The following is a 23751-nucleotide window of genomic DNA, read 5'->3' on the forward strand; positions in this document are numbered from 1 at the left end:
ACTAGGGAAAGCCATATTTCATCTCTGGTTAGAATTATTTAGAAAAACATTTCAGGCTTGAACTTTCATTTGAAAATTTTCATGGGAAGTGTTTGAAGCTGATTTAGGTGCATTTTTTTTAAAGATTTTATTTATTGATTTTAGAGGTAGAGTTACAAACAGAGACAGGGAGAGACAAAGAGAAAGGTCTTCATCCACTGTTCACTCTTAAATGGCTGCAACAGACAGAGCTGGGCTGATCTGAAGCCAGGAGCTTCTTCTGAGTCTCCCACGTGGGTTCAGGGGCCAAACAACTTGGGCCATTTTCCAATGCCCTCCCAAGCCATAAGCAGAGAGCTGGATCAGAAGAGGAGCAGCCAGGAAATAGTGCTGCAGTACTACACCACAGCACCAGCACCAAGGAGCAGTATTTCATGATACAGAAAGCTAACCCCATTTTTTTCAGCCACAATTAGGTTTACCAATTAACCAACTAAGATGTCTATGGCGTTGGCTATTGTTTCTGCTGCTGTCAGTTCTCTTCAATTAAGGATTGAACTAGATTGACCTTTTTTTCCCTTGCACATTGATGTGGGTTGCTTGCCATTGTGGGTTTAATCAACAATCTCATCACTCTATTTGTCTATTTATCTATTTGTAAACTAAGGATTTCTTCAGGAAATTGGCCCTATAAACATGAATGATTTCAGTATTTGCCAGCCATGCTTCACTATCAATTTGATGTTTGTTCTCGCATCAAGTTTAGCAGAATTCATATCACTGAGAAGGGCTCTTCAAAAACCAAATGCTTATTCTTCTTAGTACATCAAACTAGATTTCAGATGTTACAAAAAGTTAGCAAAAATTTAGTTTGCTGTACAAGTTCTGAATCCATACCTAGTTTTTTGCAAAATATGCCTTTTCCATGAACTTTGTGAAGTTCCCTTGTATGACTACTATGAAAAGCATTTCCATCAATTTTTAACATATTTTAGCCCTTGCTAGTTAAAATATTAGGTTAATTTTACATGTCCATCTGCAAGTGTGAACATAGCATAATTTTAATAATTATTTTAAGGGTTTGAGACAGTTATAGTTAATACCTTATTTTCTTACTAGCACTCCAAAAGCAGGGCCAAACAAGACATTGTTATGTTGACATATCATTTTTAAATTAATATTTTTCAATAAACTAATTCTTGTGTTTTTTTAAAAAAATAAACACAGAATAGTAGTTACTAGCAGCTGGGATGGATTGAAGAGATAGGGGGAGTTTGGATAACAGGTACCAAATCAGTGAGAATGAAGGACTAACTTCCTGGTGTTAAAAGCATAGTGGGAAAACTACAGTTCACAATAATGTAATATGAACCAGTTTAAAAAAAAAGGAGCACCAAGCTTCCAACCATAAAGTAATGTCAAAGAAGGGGAAATTGTGACTACCCTTATCTGATCAGTACACCCTAACACACATATTGAAATGGAAGTCAGTCTGGAGATTCCTCAGAAACCTGAAGATAACCCTACCGTTCAACCCAGCCATCCCACTCCTTGGAATTTACCCAAAGGAATTTAAATTGGCAAACAAAAATCAGTCTGCACCCTAATGTTTATTGCAGCTCAATTCACAATAGCTAAGACCTGGAACCAACCTAAATGCCCATCAACGGTAGACTGGATAAAGAAATTATGGGACATGTACTCTTTAGAATACTATACCGCAGTAAGAAACAACGAAATCCAGTCATTTGCAACAAAATGGAGGAATCTGGAACACATCATGCTGAGTGAAATAAGCCAGTCCCAAAGGGACAAATACCATATGTTCTCCCTGATCGGTGACAACTGACTGACCACCAAAAAGGAAACCTGTTGAAGTGAAATGGACACTATGGGAAACGGTGACTTGATCAGCATAGCCCTGTTAATGAACAACTTAATACATTATCCCTCTTAGTAGTTTTTTTGTCTGTTCTACTTAATATGACTGGTTTAATTCTGAAATTAATACACAGTTATTCTTAAGTGTTGAAAATTAATTGAAATGTGATCCCTGTTAAACATAAGAGTGGGAATAAGAGAGGGAAGAGATGTATAATTTGGGACATGCTCAAGCTGACTTGCCCCAAATGGTAGAGTTAGAAACATACCAGGGGATTCCACTTCAATCCCATCAAGGTGGCATGTACCAATGCCATCTCACTATTCCAAGTGATCAATTTCAGTTCACAATTATCATAATGAAAGGACTAAGAGTCAAAGGGAGCACATAAACAAGTCTAGTACCTGCTAACACTAACCGATAGAATAAATAAAGGGGAGAGTGATCCAACATGGGAAGTGAGATACTCAGCAGACTCATAGAATGGCAGATGTCCTAAATAGCACTCTGGCCTCAGAATCAGCCCTAAAGGCACTCGGATCTGGCTGAAAAGCCCATGAGAGTATTTCAGGCATGGAAAGCCAAGACACTCTGGCAAAAGATCTCTGTGAGTGAGATCCCAGTGGAAAGAACAGGTCTTCAAAGAAGGAGGTACCTTTCTCTGAAGGGAGGAGAGAACCTCCACTTTGACTATGACCTGGTCTAAACAAGATAAGACTCGGAGAACTCAGAGGGCTTCCATAGCCTTGGAAACTCATGACTGGAGCATAGGGAGATTACTGATGCCATAGAAAGGAGTGTCAATTGGTAAAGTCAACAACAGGAGTCACTGTGCACTTACTCCTCATGTAGGATCTCTGTCCTTAATGTGCTGTGCATTGAGATTTAATGCTATAACGAGTACTCAAACAATATATTTCACTTTGTGTTTCTATGGGGGTGCAAACTGTTGAAATCTTTACTTACTGCATACTAAACTGATCTTCTGTTAAAAAAAAAAAAGAAAGAAATTATCAATTCCCAACTTGACTCTCACTGGGATTAAACATGACAATAGGTCTGATCTGATTTCATCATCATTTTAAAAAATCATCTATTATTTTTCACTTTATGTTTCTATGTGGGAGCAAACTGTTGAAATCCTTACTTAATGTATACTAAGCTGATCTTCTGTATATTAAGATAATTGAAAATGAATCTTGATGTGAATGGAAGGGGAGAGGGAGTGGGGAAGGGGAGAGGGAGTGGGAAAGGGGAGGGTTGTGGGTGGGAGGGACGGTATGGGGGGGAAGCCATTGTAATCCATAAGTCGTACTTTGGAAATTTATATTCATTAAATAAAAGTTAAAAAAAATCATACTTAGTGAAATAAGCCAGTTCCAAAAGGACAAATACCACATATTCTCCCTGACCTGTGATAAAAATAGAGCACCTAAAAGGTAATCTATAGAGGAGAAGTTGACACTTTGAGAAGAAATGACTATGAACAACCCTTATCTCAACTGTTGAAGAACAGGTTTTTTTTTTCATACTATTTGTTTAACTCTTTACTTAACATAGAGTTAATCATATATGTACAAAGTTAATTGAAAATAGATGTTATTAAAAAACAAGTATATGAAGATAAGTGAAAATGAATCTTGATGTGAATGGAAGGGGAGAGGGAGCGGGAAAGGGGAGGGTTGCGAGTGGGAGGGAAGTTATGGGGGGGGGAAGCCATTGTACTCCATAAGCTGTACTTTGGAAATTTATATTCATTAAATAAAAGTTAAAAAAAAACAAGAATGGGAATAGGAAAGGAGAAAGAGGTGTGGGAGAGTGGGTGGGAGGGCGGGTATGGTGGGAAGAATCACCATGTTCCTAAAGTTTAATTATGACATGTATGAAGTTTGTATTCCTTAAATAAAAGATTTCTGGGGAATAAAAAAAAAAAAGAAATGTCACACTGTGATCCATAAATAGTTAATAAAAATATTAAAAAGAATTCTAAAGTGGCAAATGCCAATGCCCAAACAAGAGTTTCTAGAGGTTCTTAATGTTTTGAGCGTGAAAATTTCCGCAAATCCCAAAGCTTGAGAGTAAAGTCCTACACTGGCAAAGTTCAATTTGGGAACACTGTTTCTTAAGGAGGGCAAAGGAGCTCATTCATAAATGCATTAATACATTAAGAAGCCTAGAATCAACTAAAGAAAAATAAATTATTTAAAGTGAAATATCTATGCTTACAGATATATATATACACACACACACACACACACACACACACACACACATATATATATATATACACTTGCTGAGGGACATGAGCAGGGTGGTAAACTTTTTTTATCTTAGTAATATTAAATACTGTAAAACATCAACATTTCTTCATATATCCTATATGCTACCTATACAGACTTACAGTTATAATGAGAATGTGAATAATATTTTTGTGTCAACAAAGACTAAATAGTTATAAAACATTATAAATAGTTATAAAATAAAGTATTCCAGAAAATTCTGAAAGAAATGAGTAATGAGTGTGCATGTGTTGGGGAATAATACTTGACCTATTAGTTATGAAAGTGTGCATTATATATAAAACATTTTTAAAAAATGTTTAAACCAAATGCAGCCATAGTAATCAAATTATTGATAGTAGCTTAATAGACAAATGGAATTGAATAGAGCACTTATAAATATCAAATGCAAAATTACCTAGTAGAGGTTATATTTTACATCAGTGGGGAGAGAGGAACTATTGTTTAGTGATATGCCAACTAGATAACACTGTCAGAAAAAGTAGACTCTCAAGTGAATATAACATAACTGTCAACTACATTAAAGACTGACACTAAAAATGAAACATAAAAGGATAATAAATGTATCAGGAGAAAACATGGGTATTTTTATTATCCTGGCCACAGAAAATTCTTTCTTAACATTATGCCAAAGGCAGAAATTAATTAGCAGGTCAGTAGACTCAATTGTGTTAAAAAAAAAAAAAAAAGATACCAATAGAGAGGCTTAAATGACAGTAGAGAAAACATAAGCAATGTGTGTAATACAGGAATAATAATACCCCCCCAAACAACAAATTTATGAACTACACAAAAAAGTGTAAAGGTTATAAATGACTAGTTAACTACATGAGAACTACAAACAGGGAACTAAAACATTGAAATATAAGCACTAAAAAAATAATGCCTAGAAAACAATGTGGTGAAGTGGGTTAAGCCACTGCTTGCAGTGGCCACATCCCTTATCAGAGCGCTGGTTGGAGCCCTGGCTACTCAGTTTCTCATCCAGCTTCCTACTGTGCATGCTGGGAGGCAGCAGATGACAGCTCAAGACCCGGATGGAGTTCTGGGCTCTTGGCTTCAGCTTGGCACAGGTTGTGTCCATTGTAGGCATATGAGGAGTAAACCAGCAGATGAAAGCTCCCTTGATCACTCACGCTCTCTCTCTGCCTTTCAAACAGATGAAAATAAGTGCTAAAAAAAGAGAAAGTGAACTTTTGGTTATCACTTAAAATAGCATATGTGTGCACATACACACAAAGATGTCCAGAGATATCAACATGAAAATATTAACAGTGCCTAACTCTGGATAATAGATGGATTTGTACAGATTATTTACATGTCATTAAATTTTACTTACATACTATCCGACAGATTGTATGGCATATTGCAGGCAATGAATTTGTGAACATATAAACACAAATTCCTGATTATAATAAAGTATTAAATAACATCAATAAAACATCTAGGTTGATAGGAGCAAAAGAATTTCCATCAGAACTGGCACACTTATTTTTGAGGCCCCCAAACCAGTCTGCATAAACTCCTGAGCAGCTAGGTTTAGCATAAAACAATCTTCGAAGGAAGCTACTGTGTTAGTCACCTATCACATCTCAGCTCCAAGTGCACATTTCTATCCTCTATTTTGTCATGATGAGTTTGGGACTGGGCAAACTACATCTCCCTGACCCCTTGCTGCCTGTTAGGCTCTGCCAGTAAAAACTACTACAGGTAAGTGGGAAAGCAGAAAGAAACAAGATCTACCTCTTTGCTTTTGATTGCTAATGCAATCAGTGCTGATCTAACAAAGGCAGTTATTCTAGTCTTCAACTGCTTTCTGAACTTCTAGAGCTATCTCCAAAGCATCTCTCAGAATACCACGAGAAGCCAGGTGGGAAACCTCAGAGGTTTCAGGAACAGTGAATAAATGCTTCTTTTTTGGAGCTCCCTGTACTGGTAATTTTTTCCCTTTTGTATTCCTACCACTATAACTAATAGCTGTTTCCTCTGATGATGGTCTCTGGGCAACCTTCTAATTCCTCTGTTGAAATACCTGATGTGGGGTCTCCTGATTGGACACACTCTGTCAGCAGTCCTATTTGAACAGCAGACATAATAGTTAATGACAAAAATTGAGATATTAATGCTGAAGTCCAATTTGTTCAGGTTAACACTCTGGAGGGTGTCCGAATGTTAAAGCAATGTCAATACAGAAAGATGCTCATACTAGCAATGGATTGGAATGCATTATTGCCAATGCAATAATGGAAATGTTTTAACATGTGCTGGACAACACAGTAGCCAGTGTAATATGGTAGTTACATGTGGCTACTCAACAATATGAATAAGCAATAATTTTTAATATCAATTGGACTTAAATTGTTAGTGTTCACTGTATTACACAGCATAGGCCTAGGCTGACTGGATGGCAGGAGAATCTACAAGAATGGACTTCCAATTCTGTTATAGGCACTAGGGCTAGAAAAACAAGATAGGCATCCTCTCTCTAAAGGACTTCAGTCCAGCAATGGCAGACAGACATGTAAAAGAAAACTGCTTTGAAAATATTACACCAACAATGTGGAATATGGATTACAGAGACTGTTTCAAAGACAGGTTACTCGAGGACAAACGCTGTAGCCTAAATCGAGTGATGAGAACTCTTCAACCACAGTAGTGAGGAAAGGTATTAAAAAGTAAAGTTGACACTGGGATTAAACATGACAATAGGTCTGTTCTGATTTCATCATCATTTAAAAAATCATCTATTATTTTTCACTTTATGTTTGTGTGGGAGCAAACTGTTGAAATCTTTACTTAATGTATGCTAAATTGATCTGTATATAAAGAGATTCGAAAATGAATCTTGATGTGAATGGAAGGGGAGAGGGAGTGGGAAAGGGGAGGGATGCAGGTGGGAGGGACGTTATTGGGGGGACGCCATTGTAATCCATAAGCCGTACTTTGGAAATTTATATTCATTAAATAAAAGTTAAAAAAAAAAGTAAAGTTGAAAATAACTCCTCATTTCTGGATTCTTAATCCTACTAATGGAATATAAGAAAACCAGCTTTGGGGAAAAGTGATTAGGTTGAATGTACAAAGCCCCAAGTGCTGGGAAACACCCAGATGCCTAGGTGGAACAGACAACAGGAATTATCTAAGGGTCTAGAATTCACAGAGGAGGTTGGTCAGACAACGTGGACTCATCAGTCAGGTGGACACACTAGGAAAGCACAATCATCCAGAAGGCGAGGAGAGGGACAAGTGGGGCTAAGCACCATATCAAAGACAATATTAGAGATTTACAAAGAAGGAAACAAGAATGCAGGTGACTGTGAAAGTAGACCGGAGAGGCCTGAGGAGGTCCAAGATCCTGAAAACCAGAAGTGGGGGTAATAAACAGTAACTGTGAAAACGCTAACAATTATTGAACATCATTGTGTGGCAGGTCTTTTTAAGTGTTCTACATAGAAGTCTATATAATCTTTAAAAGGATCCTCTAAGGTAGATGAAAAAACTGAAGCACAAAACAAGTTAAATCTCTCACTCAAGTGAATCACACGGAGTAGGCAGCAGAGCCAGCATATGAGCCCAGGAAGTCTGGCTTCACAGACTGAACTCTCAACCATTCAGAAGAAAAAGACTGAAATATTCGCAGCAGCTTTCGTTGGAGAACATGACAAAATGAGCATTATCTATAGCTAAGGAAATGTAATTATAAGCAAAGGTAAGCCCTCTAACTTCTCATGTGACTCACAATAATGCAAAAGGCAAATCCTCCATGCTACATTAGTGAGGCTCAGTTTCTTAAAATTGGAGGAACAACTAAACCAAATGTTCTCAAACCATATTTTTTAAAAAGACATCTGAAAAAAAAACATACCTAAGTATTTCTTTGTGAAGCTCCTCATATGCTTTGGATGCACAACCCGGTAAAGAATATGGGTCAAACTCTCGATTACTCAAAAAGCAAAAGAATAATTTGCTAACAAACTTGTTGTACAGGCTTTTGGCTAGTAAACAGTTAAAAAAAGTGATTTTCTGGATTAGTTCTGTAAAAGAACATATACCCTCCCCCCAAAAAAATAACGGGTGTATTTTTAATTAATTTTAATTTTTGTAAGTTCATTTTACACTGCCTGATTTTAGTTACATTTTCTTCATAATATTGGGTTCCCAAAAATGCTCACTCCTGATCATGTCCTCATTGATTACAAAGAAGCTAAGATTACAGGTAGGGAAGAAGGAAGTTGAAGGGAAGATCCAATCTCATATCCCCACCCAATTTTCATGAAAAGATCTTCCATTGTGCCAGGAGCTTTCAGTAAATAGGAGGTGAAGGAAGGCGGTAGAGGTATGAAATAGAATTTTTCAAAATGTCTGTAGAAAGCCAAAATAAGTTTTGCTACAAAAACATTCATAATCCATGCACTTTTTAAAAATACACATATTTCCATGAACTGTTTGAAAGGCGCTTGTAACTGATAACTACACATGCAATGAATGAGGGGATTTCAAAATTTGGTGTGTGCGCTCATGAGTCAACTCAATTGTATAAAGTTCCCTAAATCATGACTCACTTTTGTTAACATCAGTGTTGTGGCACACATTTTCTTCTTCATTCTAACTCACTCCTATCAAAACTAATCGGAAAAAGAAGTGCAGTGTAAAGTACAGGGAGAAGAGAGAGAGAGAAGGATGTGTAAAACAGGTGGTGATTTTCATTAAAGCAATGGTCTTTCTTGTCCTCAGCTAAGAAAGGCCACCATGATTTACATTAATATGCTACATAAGGTTATCTAAACATGGAAAAATCTCTCTAGGTTGTGGATGGAGTGGAGGACAGACAAAGGTCACGGGGCAGTTTAGAATAAACATACTAGCAAACAAACATATTCACGGTATAATGTAAGCAGAAACTGAAGTCAACACATGAACAAGTACTATGAGTCAACATGAACTATTTTCATCCATTCAACAAAGATATGTTCAATGAAAATACAGAACTGACTACATGCATTGTGATCAATGTTTAACTAGGATTGCTGCAATTTTAATATAGTTTTTAGAATAAATGAAAGTTTAAAAAAAGGCAGATGCAAGAGCAGAACTAGAGAACTGGCACTGTGTCTGGAAACTAAAGCAAAGATGCTAACAATCACATTGTCATTCTGGAAGGCCAGTTTATAACCTACTAGGCAGTCACATACTGCACTGCTCTTGTACCCAGAGGAGATACTTTTCCCCACTTGATGCTTGTGGACAGTACTGAACTCTGTTTTTCTTCTATGGTAATTTAATTTGTAATGAGCACAGTAAGAAATTTACTTTTTCACTTCAAACAAGGACTTTATGACTTCTCTTTGGTATGTCGGCATCAGTCCTTTGGGGCTATTATTAAAGAAAATATGGGTAACTTGAATACAAACAGCACTGTAACACCATGACAGAACAAGATGACCACTAAGCAACTAACAGGCGGGCAGTCTATACCAGCCTTGTAGAGTGTGAATATGAGTAACATCCCAGGGGAGACAGAGTTGGACACTGCAAGATTTCATCAAACTGCTCCAAACAGCACCAAATTTAAACTGGAATTTTCCATTTAATATTTGCAGACTGTGGTTGAACACTGAAATCGTTGAAAGTAAAAACATGGAAAGCAGAAATGTGGATGGAAGTGAAGAGGCTAGTCTGCTGATACAAATTATGTGTCCCCAAATTCAGATGCTGAAACTAACTCCCATGTGACTGTCTTTGTAAATGGTGTCTTTAAAGAGGTAATTAAAGGTAAATGAAGTCTTACTGGCCTACAGCCAAGAAAAGAAGGTTTGGGGGAAACCAATCCTGCTAGCACCTTAATCTTATTCTGCTATCCAGAACTGTGAGAAAACAAATGTCTGTTCTTAAAGATGCCAAATCTATAATATTTTGTTATGGTATCACTAGTAAACTCATGTGCACAATTTAGGTAAAATTATAATGGGTGGGGCAGGCAGTGGCATAGTGAGTTTGGCCTTCACCGGGGACCTGCATATCCCAATTGGAGTGCTGGTTCTAATCTTCACTCCCTTGCTTCCTACTAGCCTCTTCCTGGAAATGCATTCTGGGAGGCAGTGAATGATGGTTCAAGTACTTGGATACCTGCCTCTCACTCCAGATGGAGGTCCTGGCTAGTGGCTTCAGTCAGGCCCAGCCCTGGATCTTGTGAACATTTGGAAAGTGAATCAACAGATGGTGATCTCTGACTCTATGTCTCTGCCTTTCTAGTAGAGGAAAATAAATCAAACATTTAAAAAATGGCAAGACCTAGAGGACACTCCTGGCTCCTGGCTTCGGATTGGCGCAGCTCTGGCCATTGCTGCCAACTGGGAAGTGAACCAGGGGTTGGAAGACCTCTCCCTCTACCCTCCCCCACTTCTCCTCTCTGTGTAACTCTTTCAAATAAATAAATCTTTCAAAAAATAGTATTCCCACGTATTTTTCCACACTATATATCCACTGTCCCAAACATCCAAGTCACTGCACTTTCAGCAAGACCCAGGGTTGATATCAAGTGTTAATCATAAGACAAGGTAACTGAATTTCTGAACAAGCAGATACAGGAGAAAACCAGTATTATGCTCAAATAAAACTACAACTAAACCAAAAACACATATGGTCATTTCCTTGCCATTTTAAGTGAGAGAAATATGGAAAAGCTTCCAAAAACAAAGGATGTGAAATGAATGGAAATTAATCAGCATGTTTATGGTGCACTCATCTGAGGGACCTTTTAAAACGCAATCCACCTGACAAGTTTCTGATTGTGTAGTTCTGAAGCAGGGCTCAGGGATTTTCAGTTCTGATTCCAGAATGCTGCTGAAGGGCTGCTCTGGAGACCACACTTGGAGAACTAGTTAATGTTGTAGGAGAATCACTGCATTTTAATGAACGTGAGAAGTATTAGAAGAGCCCCACAGGTTCATGCATGGGCACCGGGCTCCCTAAACCATTACTGATAATCAGCTCCCTGAGGTCTTATGCTGAATTTATTTGAACTCTAACCCAAATTATTTCAAAATGCAATTGGGTGCGGGATAGGGAAAGGAGGAGAAAAGGAACCTAATTTGAGTATTCATATTTCAAAAATCCAAAATATTCCAAAATATGAAATTTTTTGAGCAGCAATGAAATGTCCCAGTGGAAAATTCCACCCATGAAACTTTGTTTCAAGCACAATATTAAAAATATTGTACAAAATTACCTTCAAACTATGCATATAAGGTGAATAAGAAATAAATTTTGTGTTTAGACTTGGGTCTCATCCGTCAGACAACTCATTATTTATATGCAAAAGAGAAAACAAAACACCAGGGCTAGTGCTGTGGCAGTGCCAGCATCCTATATGGGTGCAGGTTTGAGACCTGGCTGCTCCACTTCTGATCCAGATCCCTGGGAAAACAGTAGAAGATGGTCAAGTACTTGGGCTCCTTTACCCACATGGGGGAAATGGAAGAAGCTCCTGGTTCCTGGCTTCGGTCTGGCCCAACCATGGCTGTTGTGGCCATTTGAGGAGTGAACCAGCGAATGGAAGATCAATCCATCAATCTCTCTTTCCTTCTCTCTCACCCTCTCTGCCTTTCAAGGAAAAAACAAAACAAAACAAAAAACCCAAGCACTTCTTCTGGTCCCAAGTATTTTGGATAAGATACTCAACCTGCAATATGTAGTGAAAACCAGAGTTACTGAAACTAAAGTGAAACCTGTCATAAACAACAGTTCTGTGAGCTTCTAATTCTTAAATTAATAGTTACAAACTATACTTAACCCAGTTAATTATGTAAAGAAATTTTACTCACCTAGTCTTAATACTACTTAGAAAGCCAGTATGAAAACAAGTTGTTTCCCCAGGTCTTAAAGAGATCACTTCTCTAAATGAGTTCAGACTAGTTATTAGGAATGAACAACCTGGCTTTCAAGTAAAGTAAATTCAGTAACAATACATACCTTTATCGCAAAAGCCACATGATTCTTGGATGAAACTTTTCAAAGCAGTAATTTCATATGGTATCTGAGAGCTTTCTGTCTCAGCAGTCAATTATACACACAACACAATTTTACACTTATGGCAAAATATCATAAAACAATGAAGTTACTTTACAAAAGTTGTAATGATACATATGATATTTCTAAACTTTAAACAGGAATTGAAACCCCTTGTAGAATTCTTCTCAGTAGGGAACTTAAAACCTAAAACCCAAACATCTTGATGGCTACAATATGAAACTTTTAACTTTACAACGGGAAAACAACCAAGTCCTTTTCACAAATATCTTAGCAGTACATCAATACCTTTATAAAGAACATCATATAATAGCTGGACATTTTTTGTTCTTCTTCCATCCTGGAACTTTGTAAGAGGCACTAATAGAAAGCACTAGGTTTTGGCAATGCTGTATCAAGCATATACAAAATATAGTGACATATTTTACTATGCTAACAAAGTATCATAAAGAAATTGTTATAAATCAAAAATAGGTTGTTAACATTACTTTTAAATCATTGATTTTGATTTTCAGTCACAATATTAACTTCATTAAAGAGCACTTTTCATCTACAAAATGTTCTATAGTTGTTTCCTTTGTGTAACAGAAATAAAAGCAATTAAGATACTCATAATTTCTAATTAAACAATATCAACTTCATTTCACAGCACTGATTAATGAACATTTTCAATTAAAGTGGTATACAATTTACAAAAATAGAATGATTATATAATGCAAAACATTGTCTTCCATGTCACAGGAAGAATATATATATATGTATGATTTAGTGTGTATACATATTTCACTGAAGTTTCACAAAAAGCCATTATTCAAGTACTTTTCTCAGGTTTCACCTGAAGTAATCATCTTGCTATTTTACTTGTGAATACATAAAAAAAAAAGGTCAACCTAAGAAAAGGTTAAAAGTTTCAGTGTAGCTTGACTTAAAAATCATCTGCTTATTTCAATGAAATATAGCTGAATTCAAAACAGATTTAAGTGCCATACCAAGTTTAACAACTTAGTAAAAATATATATACTTAAATGTCAAATACTCAGTAAATTTCCTATGTGCTGTCATAAGAGACAAATTAAGATGGTATTAATCTATTCATCGCCCGTCTTAATCCCCAAAATTCATGTTATGACTAAAATAAAACACTAATATACAATATACCTGCTTACAAACACATAGGTAGCCATAAATAAAACTTTATTCTTTAATTTCATTTACAAGCTACCAAATATGTATCGTACACAGTGCTGAACACTTAAATGGCTGTAATTGTGGAAGGATCCAGACTAAATGAAAAGCTGTTGATAAAGAAAAGATAAAAGCAAAGTAACACTGTACCAGAAGGTGGCAAAAGCATAGTTTTGCCTTCATAAAATCAATTAGATTCGTAATTACACATCAGTTGTGGTTAAAACAAAGTCTGAGTGCCATGCGATTCTCAGCTTTATTGTCTATCATCTGGCTAAAGTCTGTATACTCATCTTGTCTCTTGCGGTTATTAAAATAAAAAAGTTAAAAACTATAGCAGCAACAAGCAAACCCTGTGACAGGAAGGCAAGGGTTAAGAACTAAAAAAGTTTATACAGTGTATTGAAGGAAAGTGTGCAGTTTATCTTCCATCAGCAGGAGTTCGACTGAGGGACAACATGATTCGGGCAAATCGCTCGCAGAGTTCATGCGTGGAATATGCAGGTAACTTGGGCGGCTCGTGGAAACCTTTAATTTCCGTTGAACAATCAAGCAATTTGGGCAGAAAATCCGTCAGCTTTTCTTGGAGGTTTGCTGCAAAAACAAATTACTAAATGTAACTAACGATAGAAACTATCAGATGAGTGTCTTCATCAATTTGATTTATTCACTTGTAGGGGTTAGCTGATATTTCCTTTCCAACAAAGGAAAACAACTGCCATTTGGGGGACTCAGTGAAAATATGAATGGCAATGGTACTGTGCACTGTTCAGCTGGAAAATAAGAAAAAACATTAACAATGGTAAATGTGGAAATAATACAGAAAATTTAAAAATAGTAAGAATGCATAACACCTATTTTAACTGCTTTTAATATCTACAACTCGGGTGCCCACCAGCATTTCTTAAACTTACATTCCATTTCTTGTCCAAGGTAGGAACACCATCGATTCCTCATATCTTCCACAGCGAGGATATCCTTCTCTTCCATTTCATCCACCAGTAATAAGGGCAAAAATGGGACAATAAACTCATTCATGATGGTCAGACCATGGTTTACTTCTCGATCCTCTCCAGATTCAAACAGTTCTGCAGCTTGCTCATTTAATTTCTTAATGCAATGAGAAAAAGAATGTTTTGTTTTATAATTATATAAAAATTTCTACCTGCAAGTCTTAATACTGAAAAGAACATAGTAAGTTCACAAAGAGTATCAGGACAAATAGTGGTCAGTAAAAGCAATCTCAGTCTCATCTAGCACTCAGATACTCTTAGACAAAGATTCGCATACAGCAACAACAGAAACAAAAGCAAAAATGGTGACAGTGTTGTGTTTTTAAATTTCATGTTCGACTGAGATTAGTTTGATCAGCACTACAAGGGCTTGGCCATTTTAACTTCCCAGATATTAATTAACTTCCTTCAATTCGGAAATTTATAAGATATGTGTGTGTGTGTGTGTGTGTGTGTGTGTGTGTATTTGACTTATTTTATTTATTTAAAAGGCAGAGTTACTGAGAGCAGGAGAAACAGAGTGCTCTTCCATTTTCTGGTACAGCCCCCAAGTGTTCCCAAAGGCTAGGGCTGGGCAAGGCTGAAGCCAGGAGCCAGGAGCTACAATATAAATAGAGTGATGTTAATAGTTTGCTGAGAATGGAATCTGATTTGAAAAAAATCTCAAGATGGAATGTGTGATTAAATCCATGAAGGTGGCTCACTTAGGGATCATGAATAAAGTTTCCCAGGCATCTATGGTTAAGTAAATTGTTGCAAAAATATTGTTCAGTGTGAATCAATGCTATAATTAGTACTCAAACAGTATTTTATACTTTATGTTCTGTGTGGTGCAAACTGTTGAAATCTTTACTTTATACTAAATTGATCTTCTGTATATAAAGATAATTGAAAATGAATCTTGATGTGAATGGAATGGGAGAGGGAGCGGGAGATGGCAGGGTTGTGGGCGGGAGGGAAGTTATGGGGGGGAAAAAGCCATTGTAATCCATAAGCTGTACTTTGGAAATTTATATTTGCTAAATAAAAGTTAAAAAAAAGAGAAATGTTTAAAACTTATTAATGATAGTATTTTGGCAAATAGTAAATATATTTGAGGAAAGCAACTACAAAATCACCAGCTGCAAGAAAGGATAGAATATGATAATGAATGTTTTGATATTATGTACAGAAAACAAATACCATTTATAATGTCTCAAAGAGACATTATTTATTATCAAGAATATCTCCAAATTTATTTGTTTTCAAGAATATTTCCAAATGCTCTATGTCACTCTTCCTCTCCCACTAAAAAAGACATGGTAACGTGACAGAAATGTAAAAAATGTGATCCCTTCTTATGAACATTTCTGGTTTATGAGCTGCAACAATATATACAGATCTACAAGCATAATCAGTCACATAGATTAGTTGGAAAAACCTTCCCAATGTAAGAGAAAATGCCAAACGTATTTTGCATGCATTAACTTACTAGTAAACATTCTCTTCTATAATGTGATATCAGTTCTTCATCATGTCCTCTGTACAGGCCTTTGGATAATAGTTCCTTGTTATTCTGATAAGCACAGATGAGGAACAGCAACGAATCTATGTAACTTACAAATTAAAAAGAAATACAGTATTACTATCTCATCTTTATAAAAAAGTCAACTAATTTATAAAATATTTTAAGTACACACATACATTTTAGACATCTAAAACATAATTAAGTCACCTGATGCACTTTATGCCTGAGTGCATCTTTGTGTTTAGTAACAATGATTTCTGAAACCAGAAGACAGTTATATTTTAAAAATAAAATGAAATAGGAGCTATGATTGGTCATTCCTTCTTCAGTACCAATTTTCATACTGAGGTCTATGTAAACTAGAAATCAGGCCTGATGTCAGAGCCAACAATCTATTCATTTAAAGGATATCATTATTTTTGCATGAAGTGAGGAACAAATTATTTTATGATCACAAACACCATCTGGTTCATTCAGTGACTGTTTCTGTATGTTTTTTTCTGTATGAAGACACAGTTCTAGTCATTGAGAAAATGCAAGATAGAAAGGAGAATATCAAAAGGAGGTGGAGAAAGTAAAAAGGAGGAAAAAATAATCTAAAAATTAAGAAAAAGTCTGACAGGAGTAGGCTCCTGTGTTATATTAATACAGATAAACCTAGATGTTAAAGAGTTCAAACATGTATAAAAGTGAAGAGAAAATGTATAACACAATATTGTTTGCCTTTAAAATAATTATCTTGTCCTAATATGCTAGAGAAAAAAATACAGCCCTGTTTGGTTATAATCGAAATACAAAAAATATTTTAAGGTATCTCCTTTGTCTTAGCTCTAGGAACACTAACTTATCTGCTCACAGACTGACAGAGAAAAATGTAAATCCCAAGTAAAATAAACACAATTTTGAAACTCTAGGCTACCCTGTCAATTAGTGTTATACTTTTTATTTCATGTGCTTATCTATAAAAACATATCCATTTTATAACTCAAATGTTAAAATAATCTGAAATTTAATGTATATATTGAAGATAAATAAAATCGCACACACAAACTATCATTATAAGTAAATTTAATCATTTTTGAAAATAGCTTTTTTGTAAGAATTTCATTTTAAGGAAAATTTCATATGAAATTTTATGTTTAATAATGATTATATTTAGTAAACATCCTCAAAGATTGTGTTTTATTTACCAAAAAGAAAGTGAGTGTAATATTAAATGCTGTTTCACACATTAGTTTGTTACTTAATAAATAACTTGCACATCTATCTTGTCTTTGTACAGCTATTAAGTTTCCTGTTAAAAAGATCTTCCTGAATGACATTTATATCTGGCCTTGTAGACTTAAATAATCTTTACAATAACAGTTCAGACACCATGAATTTGTTCCAATTTTCTACTGAGGTAATACAAAATGTTCCATATTTCAACAATCTTTAAAGATCTAATAAACATATTTTCTTATTCATTTATTTATTTATTTTGACAGGCAGAATGGACAGTGAGAGAGACAGAGAGAAAGGTCTTCCTTTTTCTGTTGGTTCACCACCCAATGGCCGCTGCAGCTGGTGCGCTGTGGCCAGTGCGCTGTGGCCGGCGCACCGCGCTGATCCGAAGCCAGGAGCCAGGTGCTTTTCCTGATCTCCCATGTGGGTGCAGGGCCCAAGGACTTGGGCCATCCTCCACTGCACTCCCGGGCCACAGCAGAGAGCTGGCCTGGAAGAGGGGCAACCGGGACAGAATCCAGCGCCCCGACCGGGACCAGAACCCGGTGTGCAGGCGCCGCAGGCAGAGGATTAGCCTAGTGAGCCGTGGTGCGGGCCCTAATAAACATATTTTCAAATAAATTCAGCTTAAGGTTCAGAAGTCCTGTTACATTATTAAGTAAATTAATATCTCATAACCTTTTTTTAAATTTGAGAGACAGACACACTCTTGCTATTTTCCACTTACACCACTGTAAAACTCTGGTTTCTAAAAACATGGTTTCTCTTCACTATTCCTAGAGTTGACAAGCGCCTATCAGTGAGTACTCAATTCAGGGCTTTTAGCTGCTAAATTTCCATTAAAAAAAGTTTGATAGAAGCTTCTGGCAATATTTTATACATGGAGAGCTATGGTACCTGCTATATTTGTGATAGTAAAACTGATAAATCTTTTTCAGATATTCCATAATATTACTTGTCACCACTCCAAATATCTAATTGATCGTTCCAGGTTGATAAACACTATACCAAAATACTGACTTGCTGAACAAGTATGTGTTTGATAACTGGAATTAAATTATGAAATCAAAATATGCTTCACATTATCTTAAAGTCTTCAAATAAATGTTAACTAGGAACAACTAAAACAGAAGCTATACAAGTAGCCACAAAGTAAGATATTATTAAGATATTATTGAGTGATATAAGTGAAGTACAAGAATACGGGCGTCTCCATATTAATTTATCTCCCTGTAGTTATTTTTGTGAGGTGTGACCTTAACCAAGTTACTACCTTTCTGTGGAATCTAGTTTTTTATCTGTAAAATTGAAATGTCTTTTTGATCTTAGACACTCTATTCAATCATAGAATCATATTAATATTTTCTTCACATCAGCACAAGTCTCAGAAGCCCTGAAAGTAAACTTGAATATTTCTATTAAAGAAATAAAGCCCTGACTAAAACAGTAACTTAAATAAGGAGCAATTAATCAGTTAAATCTATTTCAAACACCAAAATGAATTATCTCATAAAGAACACAAGAACCAAGATTTCAATAACTTGTATCTAAGTATTTGGAAACCAAATCAAAATGTTATTTTTCTTTTTGTGTGATTACATGTAAAATCTTGATAATCATAATAATATAGCTAGTATTGTGCTCTGGAACAGTTCTGTCCAACATATTTTTGACAGTGGTGTATGGAAATTGTTTTTCTTTTCATGAAGATTTATTTTATTTATTTGAAAGAGTTACAGAGAGAGGTAAAGACAGAGAGAGAGAGAGAGAGAGAGAGAGAGAGAGAGAGAGAGATCTTCCATCTGCTGGTTGACTCCCCAAACAGCCACAATGGCTGGAGCTCAGGTGATCCAAAACCAGGAGCCATGAGCTTCTTCTGGGTCTCCTACATGGGTGCAGGGGCCCAAGCCCTTGAACCATCTTTCACTGCTTTGCCAGGCACATTAGCAGGGAGCTGGATCAGAAGTAGAGCAGATGGGATGCTGGTTCTGCAGGCCAGGGCTTTAACCTGTTGCGCCACAGTGTCAGTTCCCTGGAAATGTGTTTTATATCTATATGTCTACTGAACATCTGATATGTGGCTATTACATTTGAAAAACTGAATTTTTCACTTTAATGGCTTTAAGTTGTTACATATGGTTGGTGGCCACCATGTTGGGCAGTATGACTCCAAAAGAAAATAATCCATTCTATCACTTAAAAAAAAAATCATTACCCAAGTAGGGGTTTCCTTTACTTTATCAAAAGCAGAAAGTATTCAATAGTCCTTCTACTTGGCTGCAACTAGATACTGTCTTGAAAAAAAATAGGATTTTTCTAAGAAAAAAATTCATTAGTCAATTAATACAAAAGAATGTGAAATATGTTGATGTGTAAGTAAACAATCCAAAACAGAAAGTCAAATCCATCCTTTCTTCTTAATAACTGGAGTTGTAATGATACTATGGTTAAGAGAGTAGAAACCCCGGGCTAGCGCCATGGCTCACTTGGCTAATCCTCCGCCTGCAGCGCCGGAATCCCATATGGGTGCCGGGTTCTAGTCCCAGCTGCTCCTCTTCCAGGCCAGCTCTCTGCTGTGGCCCCGGAGTGCAGTGGAGGATGGTCCAAGTCCTTGGGCCCTGCACCTGCATGGGAGACCAGGAGAAGCACCTGGCTCCTGGCTTCAGATCAGCACAATACACTGGCCGCAGCACGCCGGCTGCGGCGGCCATTGGAGGGTGAGCCAATGGCAAAAAGGAAGACCTTTCTCTCTGTCTCTCTCACTATCCACTCTGCCTGTCAAAAAAAAAATTATTTAAAAGTGCAAAGATGATATCATATCTCAACACAATTGTCTGAAAAGCAAGCTCTTTTTTCATACTTGTTCATTTTACCTTACCTTTCTCTCTGAAAGTTTTCAAGTCCAATTATAAGATACATAGTGGTTTCCCTGAATTTCCTATAATCCTGATGCCACTCCTATAGAAAATATTCAAAAAATCCGGAGTAAGATTTTAAACATTTTAATGAAACTTTTCATAAACTTAACATATTGTGCTATTTGAATCAGTAGAAATACAGGACTTCAAAATGAATATAAACTACATCTAAATCAAATTTTCTGATATAAGATACATATTAACATGATTAAATTATTAGGCATTACTGAATTAGATAAGATCTTACTAGAAAAGTCAATAGAAATACAAAGGCAGCATAATCAATTAGGTTGTCTTCCTTTCAAAATTTCTTCAGCATAAAATCCTATTATTAGAATTTTAATAGAGTACAAGCCAGGTTTCCTTTATCTAAAATGCGTGGAAATAGACGCACTTGAAGCCATGGAGTTTTTCTACATTGACTGAGCATCTTTAATCCCACTTGAGCATCCTGCATCCCTAATTTGAAAATCTGGACTCTGATGTGCTCCAAAATCTAAAACATTTTGAGTGCCATGTAAGTGCTCAAAAAGTTTTGCACTTCAGAATATGTATCAACATCACACTGAAGGGAGGCTGTGAATGAATTTATCACTTTAATACTGACTTGAATAGTGTTGATACAGAATTTTAAGAAACTAAAGATACTGTAATACATTTAGCCTTTTACTTGGCCAAACTTATGAGAAACTTTATTTTAAATGTGGTAGCTGAGTAGTTTAGGAGAAAGGATAGCTGCTCTTCCTATTTCACTGCTCTTGCCTCCCCAAAAAACAAGTATAGGTCACGTAACAGAACAGATTCTGAGATGATACCCTATAACCCTTGAAGATAACAAGACTTTAACTTAATGAAGAAGAAATTTGATACAATAAAAACAAGTGAAATACAATATAGGATTAATCTAAAAGAGAATATTGATCATGAAGTGTTAAAGCATATATGTACACACATTACAGCCAATGAAAAGAATAAGTAGACAAGTTTCTTGGCCAACTATATTCTCCTTTAATATGAGCTATTTAAATTTTTATTTAATTTTAATTTTTAATGTATTTTATTAATATTTATTTATTTGAAAGTCAGAGTTACAGAAAGGAGACGACAGAGTGAAAGATCTTCCATCTGCTGGTTCACTCCCTAAATGGCCACAACAGCAAGGACTGGGCCAGCCTGAAGCCAGGAGCTTCTTCCAGGTCTCCCAGGTGGGTGCAGGGGCCCAAGCATGTGGGCCATCCTCTGGTGCTATCCCAGGACATTAGCAGAGAGCTGGATCAGAAGTGGACAGTTGGGACTCAAACCTATGCCCATATGGGATACTGGGGCTGCAGACCAGGCCCAGGTTTAAACCCATAATTTTTAAGGGTTTAAAATGCATCTACTGAGATGCTGAACATATTCCTTCCTAAACCTTTTAATGCAAATATTTATCTCTTTAATAATTTATTTATTTATTTGAAAGAGTGGTAGAAACAGGCAGAGGCAGAGAGGCGAGAAGGAGGAGAGAGGTTAAGAGAGGATTAAGGAAGGAGAGGGAGAGAGGATCATCTCTCTACTGATTCATTCACAAAATATCTGCAACAGCCAAGGATGGGCAAGGAAAAGCCAGGAACCAGGAACTCCATATTGTTCTCCAAGCGTGTCAGGTGCCCAAAAAGTTGGGCCATCTTCAGCTGCTTTCCCAGGCAGATCAGCAGGAAGCTAGATTGGAAACTAAGCAGCCAAGACTGGAATTGAGACCCTGGCACTCCAATATAGATGCTGGCACAATAAACAGCAGCTTAACCAGCTGTGCCGCATCACAGGCCCAATAATTTACCTACTCTTATGCTAATATTAAAAAGCTCTAATGGTTAAGACAGTGAGTCCAGATTTCTAGCAGAACAAGCCCGTTCACAGTTGTCTTCAAGAATGTCTTGGCAGATTAGGATCTTTTCATTTCTATAAAATTTTTTGAACAGACTATCAAACTCTACAAAACATCTTGCTAGCATTTTCATGTGGAATGCACAGAATTTATAAATCATTTGTAAGAAAATGACATCTGTAACAACATCCAGTTTCCCAAACATCATTATTCACATACACAAACCCCTCCCTCAATCCTTTTTAGATCTTTTTTAATGTCTTCCAGTAAGCTTTGCAATTTTCTCCATTGCTGTCATAAAGATCTTTTGTTAAATTTATTTCTATGTACTTCTTAGTTTCAAGGTGTTATTGGGTCATTTTTAGAAGTTTCATTTTCTAATTATATGTTACTGGTATATAGAAACCAAATTAATATTTGGCATTGATTTGCACACTTCCTAGCTCTCTAATCCTAATAAATTTAGCTATAGATTTTCTTTGAATTTATAGATATAAAATCTACAAATAATGAGTTTTTCCTTTTCCAATTTTTTTACTTTTTGCTTACTATTCCTGTTGTCTTACTATGTCTTTCCTGATCACAAAAGTAGTTTCAAGGTTCACAATTCTATATGTTTACTGTACTTGTTTATTTTTTATTTTAGACATGCTTTTAAATGGATTAGTTATGTTACACTACAGGTTAGCTAGGAGTTTTCATAAAATATTGAGTGTTTATTTCTCTTCTTTGTTACTGTAATAAAATACACTGACTACTTAAGAAAATCCAAAATAACAATTTATAAATAGGAGTAATCAAAGTCATTCAGGAAATCAGCTTAAGTCTATAAATTAAAAACACAATGTATAATGTTAAAATGTAAAAGCTTGAAGAAATACTGGTCAATTCCAATTAAGTGCTAAAATCAGAACCAAAGGAAATGCAGAGAATTTTATCACATAAATGGCGTGTAAGCATTTGCACAAATGCCTCTGTGTGTGCTCTCTGTCTCTCACTCGCTCTCTCACATCCAACACTGTCTCATATGCCAAAAATATATGGCATAAAACATATGTAGCCAAAGCAAATCTCTAAATTCTAGTAAAAAATAAATGAATCATATTGAAAGAAAAAATACAGCATGCCTTTATTGCAGTATAGTAGTTAAGTATACAGTTCTGTCAGCCAAATTATAAACTTCTAGCTGTGAAACCCATAGATAGCTTCACCTCTCTATGCCTCATTTTCTTGGGTATAAAACAGAACTAAGGATACTAGCTACCTCATGGTACTATCTTAAATAAATCAACTAATACACAAAAAGTTTAAAAGACTATTTGGTACACAGTAAATAAATGTTAATAAATATTAGCTGTTGTTATAATGTAACAGCAATTTCAAAATGAACAATATAATTTGTTACATTATTTTTAAGGTAGAAGAGTTCATTAGGAAAGCAGTTGGGGGCAGGTTTTTTGCACAGTGGTTGACTGCTTAGAAAATTTGTATCCCACACTGGAGTCCTGAGTCTGAGAACCCAGCTCTGCTCCCAGTTCCAGTTTCCTGCTAATGCACACTCTGGAAGGAAGCAAGTGAAGGCTCAGATAACTGGGTTCCTGCCACACCCAAGGAAGACCTGATTGGTTCCAAACTCCCAGCTTTGGCCTGGCTATTGTGAGAATTTGGGGAAAAAAAGTTTTGTTTTTGGTTTTAACAATTAACAAATTGATCCTAAAATCATTTGTAGAAATATTAATAATCTGAATATTGACTTAGAATTTTTACTTTTCATGAATAACTGATTCCAACTTAGTTGTGCTGAAATGAAAGGAACATCAGTGAACTATCAAACTAGTTCAGCCTCTC

General features: G+C 36.1%; 1 protein-coding gene across 14 annotated transcripts in view; it reads right to left on the reverse strand.

Annotated features, from left to right (window-relative positions):
- Window positions 1-13362: 13362 nt before the first annotated feature.
- USP25 (ubiquitin specific peptidase 25) overlaps window positions 13363-23751 on the reverse strand; it is a 160232-nt gene continuing 149843 nt past the window's right edge. For 12 of the 14 annotated variants that reach the window (XR_016232343.1, XM_008267137.5, XM_017347192.4 and 9 more), the window contains 4 exons: window positions 19997-20076; window positions 15859-15982; window positions 14289-14484; window positions 13363-13968 (listed from right to left, as the gene is read on the reverse strand). Coding sequence is in view for 13 of the 14 variants with exons in the window: in XM_008267137.5 (XP_008265359.1) it covers window positions 13796-13968; window positions 14289-14484; window positions 15859-15982; window positions 19997-20076 (573 nt within the window). In the remaining variant the exon portion in view is untranslated. Of the gene's footprint in view, window positions 14148-14288; window positions 14485-15858; window positions 15983-19996; window positions 20077-23751 lie in introns of all 14 variants that reach the window. The other 2 variants (XM_089330636.1, XM_017347188.4) reach the window with 1 other exon arrangement.

The sequence above is a fragment of the Oryctolagus cuniculus genome, chromosome 4 (assembly GCF_051225735.1).
Source record: "Oryctolagus cuniculus isolate XC-2025 breed Fujian yellow rabbit chromosome 4, ASM5122573v1, whole genome shotgun sequence".
Lineage (NCBI taxonomy): Eukaryota > Metazoa > Chordata > Mammalia > Lagomorpha > Leporidae > Oryctolagus > Oryctolagus cuniculus.